This window comes from Elephantulus edwardii, unplaced genomic scaffold (genome assembly GCF_000299155.1).
Source record: "Elephantulus edwardii isolate Elephantulus edwardi_28Jun2011 unplaced genomic scaffold, EleEdw1.0 scaffold00006, whole genome shotgun sequence".
Taxonomy (NCBI): domain Eukaryota; kingdom Metazoa; phylum Chordata; class Mammalia; order Macroscelidea; family Macroscelididae; genus Elephantulus; species Elephantulus edwardii.
In genome coordinates this window covers 17,124,121-17,130,890 of record NW_006399756.1, presented here as the reverse complement: position 1 = coordinate 17,130,890, position 6,770 = coordinate 17,124,121, and the positions used below count along the sequence as shown (strand labels likewise).

Here is a 6,770-nt window from a genome sequence, read left to right as displayed (position 1 = left end):
GGGTGGAACAGGATAGAACAGGGTTCAGATCTTTTGTTCATAGGGTCGCTAAGAGTCGTACTCGACTCAACAGCATCTAACAACAACAATCAGTGAATGAGGAGCTCTAGTGGTGCAGTGGTTGAAACAGGCAACTGATAACTAAAATGTTGGTAGGTTGAATCTATCAGCTGCTCAGTGGGACGAACGTGTGGCCGTCTTGCATTAGTGATGACAACCACATAGGGTCACTATGAGTTAGAAATGAGTCAAAGGCAGTGGGTTTCGGGAAATCAGTGAGTTAATATTTTGGGGGACAAACTAATTCTTAAACTTTCTTTTCAACAGGCCAGTACAGACAACTGTAATGGAAACCAAACCTCAGAAGAGCCCAGGTACCCAAGGGGCTTCTTTCTTTCAGAGAGAAAACTCTTTTCTCAGAAATGACAATTCCTATCTAGCCAATCAGAATAGAGAAGATGTCTTTCACAGAGACAATGGGGAAATTCTGGGTCAAGAATTCCGAATTTGACAAATGAGGCTATTAGATTCAGTTGATTGTTTTGTAAGAGCTCACCTGTCTAGAAATTGAGCATTTTCTGATTTTTATATTATTGAAATTTTAAATTATTATTAATTTTAATGAAAATTTATAGACACTCTGGATTTCCAGTCATTCATTGTTGTACTTTACTCCCTGCCCACCCCTTCCCCCCCAGTTCACTCTTTTCTTTGAAAAGTAAAAGAAAAATTCTTTCATTGGTATACAACCCCTCCCCCCGCCCCAGGGCCACTCCACTGTGCAGCCTTCATTCTGGACTCCTGTCATAACAATAATAACTAATCACATATCCCTTTTAAACAGTTCTCTCCCATTTTCTAATTTTTTTAAATGGGTAACAAGCTCCATTCTGTTGTTTAGAGAAAATTCTATGGCCTAGCAGAGGCAAGAGAAGGTTTCCTTCATTTTACATGAAATTCTTTCTTAGAACAGCTGTCTAAATTATGATCAGGGTTTATTTTGAAGGTGGTTGTTAGTGCGGTGTGCTATCGAATCAATCCTGGCTCACAGGATTCTACGTGACAAAGGTGAACTGCCCCCGTAGTTTCCCAGGCTGTAATTGTTATCGAAGCAGGTGGCCACATCATTCCTGCCAAGGAGGCTGCCGTTACTGTTGATGCCGTCAAGTAGACTGTGACTCACAGCAACCCTATGAGCAAGACATCTGGACCTTGTCCGATCCTGTGCCATGCTCACTATCTCTGATACGCTCAAGCCCATTGTCAGTCACTGTATCAATCCATCTAACTGAGGGTCTTCTGCTCCTGTGCTGACCTCCACCCTTCCAAGCATGACATCTTTCTCCAAGGACTGACCTTTTGACCAAATGCTTCATTATTGTACTATGAGGCTTCTTTATTGTGTGGTTAGTCCAAATGCAAATCTTGTGGCCACAGAATTTATATAGCAAGTGGTATTCTTATGTGCTGTCAAGTTAGAACCAACTCCTAGCCGACCCTCCAGCGGCTTTTCAGAGGTTATAAACTCACAGACGGAGCTTGCTCATCTTTCTCCCAAGAAGCAGCTAGTGGATTCAAACCTCTTGCCTCTGGATTGACATCACTATTCTGTACACACTAGACCATCAGAGCTCCCCTGCTACCAACATTCTTTAAGAGCTCTGGTAGTCTAGTGTGTTCCAAGCTCTGTGGGATTATGTTTTGTGCTTCTAAGGGAAAATTCAGCAGTTGGAAACCACCCCTTGCTCTTCTGGAGAAAGGAGAGCTGTCTCCTGTGGTGAAGGTTTATTTACAGCTCTGAAGACCTGATGGAGTGTCACCATGACTCAGAATCAACTTAATGGCAAAGGTTATTTCTAGAGTAGGGTGTCTTTTGAGTCCATCACTTTTGAGATTAAAAAAGGAGATTAGATTATAGAGCAGAAGAGAGATAGGGGAAGAGAGGTGCTAAGATACCCCAAGTCCTCCAAGGAACTAGGAAGAAGCAGAAGCCAGAAAGACAACGACCTTGCTCCAGAGCTGACAGACAGAATGACTTCCCCTAGGACAGGCACTCTCCATTTGAACCTCCAGACTCCTACACTGTGAGCCTCAGTTTCCACAAAATCATCTACAATAGTAATTATGTCTGGTGGCTTAGTGCAAAGGAATTGTGCAGACAACTCAAAGGTTGTTTGTTGTTGTTAAGTGCTGTCAAGTCGAGCAAGACTCATAGCGGCCCTAGAACAAAAGACCTGAATCCTGTTCTATAACTATTGTCATTTCTCTAAACTCAAAAGTATGTGGTTCAAATCCACCAGCTAATTGCAGGAGAAAGATGAGCAGTCTCTTCCCATGTCATTTACTGCCTCTGAAAACCCATGAAGAATCAGCTATGGGTTGGTTCCCAACAACAACGAATGAAGGCACTGTATACTTCATATAGACCTTTTTCTTCCCCCCCAAAGAAAAGCAAAGCAAAACTACTTAACAGGTAGTTTTAAGAGTAATACAGAGTTATCTTGTTCCTGCAGCTGGTATTGCAATGAGAACTGAGACAAAATTTGCTCACTGCCAGAGCATCCCTGAAATGTTCTAAAAATAAGAGGGCCTTAAAAGGTGTGAGTTGAACCCAGGTGCTCCTCAAAGCAATCTGGATGGAGGTTAAAGCACAGCAATGGCAATGGATGGGTGAGAAGCGTACATTTGGTCCTCTGTCTCCTCGGGCTGTTACAGATACACTAACATTTTTTCAGTTCCCTCCTCCCCCAGCTGAGTAACAGGGAACGCTTTGCAGAAATAAAAGAGTGTTTTCCAATTGAAGCAACTGTGGCTTCTTGAACAAATTTACCAGGGGGGAGAAAAAAAATTCTGTTCACTTTCTTTTATTAGGCAAACAATTTACATTCAATTATGAAAATGAAGTCTGCAAACAAGATTACTTTATCAAATCACCACCCTCCCAGCTTTTCTTCTCTGCGGTGAGTATTCCTCACAGCCTAACAAGCCTCGCACCACCCTCATGAATATTCTTCCTTTCACTCCCCCTCGTACCCATCAAGATTTAACTGAGATGCGAAACTTTTTTCATTTCTCAGAACTCTTGGAAAAAGCGGTTCTTCATACTAACAAAGAGTCGAGAAAGCGGCTTTAGTCTTTCCTATTACAAAGACCAGAATCAACGAGGGTCTATTGAAATTGACCAGTGAGTACTCAAGCCAGGAGCGGTCCCACAAGCAGCAAAAATAAGTAAAAAATGAACAGACCAAATGGAAATGGAAATTTCTGCTGGAAAAGGAAAAGCTTTAAACTTATTGCAATACATATTCTTGTAAGGGAGCTGAAGTCGCATAGCTTGAACAGATGATAGCTAAACGGTTATTTCGTTTCCTAAAAATATAGTTCATAAGAATTCTGTTAGAAAGGACTTTCTAACTAACTTTTCATTTTTAAACTGTGTGGATGAGAGATGGCAGATGAAATTATCATTTCATAAAGGTAATAGATTTTTAAAAAAACCTTATTCTTCCTCTTTAAAAAATTATGAATAAAAATTTCAAAGACCTAACAATAATTTGTGGACCCAAGAATCAAAATAAACATGAAATGTTTGAATTGAACTTCAAGCTAAACAAAGTGATCTCAACCAGTGAGCAAACCAGTGCCAAACTTATTGTCTAAAAGTATTGAACAATTAAAAGTACTCATCAAGTAGCTTGATATATCGATATTTTCTTCACCTTGGATCTGCCTATAAAGCATTAGTTTGTTTTCTTTTTGGTTGTGTATTTGCATTTGCTTAGTACTCTATGTCTCTATCAAACAGAAATTTCAGTGTGGAAATTGGCATAAGTAACCCTGAAAAAATGCAGTCTGTACAGAAGATGTTTAAATGCCACCCTGAGGAGGTGATGTCTATCAGAACCGCCAACAGGGATTTCTTCCTCATTGGCCATGACAGGTGAGTAGTAAGAAGACAACAGGTATATTCTGTGCACATATATATATATACACACACATACATAAAAATTTTCACAGTAACAAGTAGTCAATGAATTTTCAACAAAAACTCATGACCACACACTTAAATACCAATTTGGCAATATGCACCATTTGCTAAAATACCCTGGAAAGTCACTGTTACCCCCTGCATTTTATGAGGTGGGATCAGGTGGGGGAAGGAGATCATACACAAAAATAAAATCTCTGTCCTTCCAGAGCAACAAAAATGGGGTGGGTTTTTCCCAGTGAAATTAAACAACTAAAAACCTACGACACAAACATCGATATGGGTACCATATAAGGGATTCTACTCATCCTTGGAACCCTGGTGACATACATGTCAAACTGACAAGCAAAAGGTATACAGTTCAAGTCCACCAGTCACTCTATGAGCTAAGCTGAGGCTTCTGCTCCTGGAAAAATCCACAGCCCCAGGAGACCCGGGGTGGGGGTGGGGGTGTCACAACAAGCTGGAAATCAAGTGGGCGACAGTGCGTTTGGTTTGGAGTTGGTGTTGATCCCAGAAGGTTCTCCCTCCCACTTCAGGGTGGCGGCTCTGGCTCATGGAGCCCCTTCCACCAGGCTTTGGAAGCTGCAGATCTTCATAGGACACTGTCCATCTTGCTTCTACAGAGGGACTGGTGGACTCGAACCACTACATTCTGACATTTCACACACCACCAGAGCTCAATCACCTCACCACTCAATACTTTGCTGGCAGAAGAGACTTTTCTTAAAAACTCGATACTTTGCTGGTAGAAGAGACAGACTTGTCTTAAAAATATCTGCTCAACAGAGAAGCTGAGATGCAGGGGGGGGGCTGCACAGAGGCCCAGCAAATGTCAGAGTTTGAAGCACCTTGGCGTGTTACCATCACTCAGAACACAACACCTCGTCTTTAAATTGTCATGCAAGTCAACAGGAAGTAAAAAAAGAAAGAAAAAAAAGCATGTGATTTGCACGAATTCGGGTGAGACACACTCTTCATAGACACACGGGCTTAGGAAGAGGGAGAGGCCCACCTGGATAGGGCACAAAACGGCACTGACAGGTTAGGGGGCCTGCACTACAGCACAAAAGAAATCAGCGTCAAATCAAAGCCCCAAGCCCCGTGATTACTGTTATTTTCTATGTTTCTTCCCCTTCCTCTATGCTATCCTCCTGCAGAAGGCATGAGGGTTAATTCTAGTCTGCAACTGTGGAGGTGGTGAGGGGTGGTGGGCCATTTAAGCTACTCAGAAAGGGGGGGGGGAAGAAAAATCCTTATTTCCCCGCACCTTGTTCCCACTGCCTGCTCAAAACCTTAATAAAAGAATCCTTCTCTGATTCAAAAGGAGTTCAGGTGCTATTGTTGCCACATGCTGGCTGAGAGTTTATTCTTATTAACAGGGAGAAGATTAAAGATTGGGTCTCTTTCTTGTCATCATTTTGCCGGGGTCTACGAGGAGCTAACCAGAATACAGAGGTGACTCTACACTGTTAATGAAATCACAGGGTGCCCATGAACAGCCCTTTTACAAAAGGGGACAATCATAGCTTTTTCCCTTTAGCAACTGGCATTAATACAAGAAAAATATAAGTGAGAAAATGTATGTGCTTGTTATTTTTCTGGTTAACAATGGAAAAAAATACTTTTATGTTTTGAGAGAGAACTAAAATACAGACGCTTCGGATTTTCATTTGACTGGGGGAGTGAGAGTTTTCACGGCAGCCATTTTTAATAGTAACTAAAAGGTAATTTACCATCACTGTTAAAGTATAATTAAGGCTTCTAAAGAAATCTAAGCTGATTCCTATAAGAATACTTTTCATCTAACTTACATTTTAGTAAAATGTCTCTTTCATTTAACTGCTCTTGGCATTAAGCTTTTTATTTCGTCCATAAAGACCTTTGCTGACGTACACAAGTCCTTTCTTGAGGTAGATTTTTATAAGTGGAACTTTGCCCTTTAGGTATACTTTCTGATATGTTATCTAAGTTCTCTCCTTGCAATGAAACAATAATTGAGGAGACTGCAAAGCCTGTTTAAACAGTAGGACCCCAAAGAAGGGGTGTAGAGAAAAAAATGGTTGCAAAGACAGGTTGAGAGCAAAGTCTGGGGTCTGTGAGGGTCAAGCTGAGAGACCTCCAGGGCTTAGTAACAGGGAAAAGGCAAGATCAGCTCTTGCTCTGGGGCTATACTGCGCCGTGCTAATTCCTTTTTCATCACCAGGAAAGTTTCCCATTGGGTGACAGACGGCCTACTTCAGACCCCAGCCCTCTCCCTGATTTTTCCAGTCCACTGGCCGCTGCCAGCTCCACCTCGTCGAGAACCAGCCTGCCAAACATGGTAAGCGGTCACCTCATTTTCTCTCGGGGTACCATTTCAGGAAGCCAACAAATATTTCAGTATCTTAACAATTAGAAGTGGAACTGACACCTTATCCACCTTCCTCAAAGGCTAAGCTGCTGCATGAATGTATTTCAGCTAATGCTTCTCCTTGGACGTCTCTGCTGTCAGCACACGAGTGAGCCCTACTCGTCTCCACCTTCCTCTTAACGCATCCACTCATTTTGGATGCTCCTGCACACATGGGTCAGGGAGGCCTCTGGCTTAAAAAAAATCCTGGCTGGGAATCTTTTCCTTCCTTGACATCCAGGGCACAGACTACAGCTCTGCAAGATTCACAAAACACCCATCAGTTTCCTGGCATGCCATCTGCACCCCTTCAGAGCTTCTTACTCATTTCCTTCACTTACTCTCATCAGTCTCCCTCACAATATATGTTGTTGTTTATGATATGCTCTC

The 6,770-nt window shown here is 42.1% G+C and overlaps 1 protein-coding gene across 1 annotated transcript in view; it reads left to right on the top strand.

Annotated features, from left to right (window-relative positions):
• Positions 1-346: 346 nt before the first annotated feature.
• Positions 347-6,770, top strand: part of PLEKHS1 (pleckstrin homology domain containing, family S member 1) — a 21,601-nt gene continuing 15,177 nt past the window's right edge. The window contains exons 1-6 of the mRNA XM_006880164.1: positions 347-374; positions 2,872-2,960; positions 3,078-3,184; positions 3,806-3,940; positions 5,371-5,446; positions 6,195-6,311. Of these exons, the coding sequence (XP_006880226.1) occupies positions 347-374; positions 2,872-2,960; positions 3,078-3,184; positions 3,806-3,940; positions 5,371-5,446; positions 6,195-6,311 (552 nt within the window). The remainder of the gene's footprint in view (positions 375-2,871; positions 2,961-3,077; positions 3,185-3,805; positions 3,941-5,370; positions 5,447-6,194; positions 6,312-6,770) is intronic.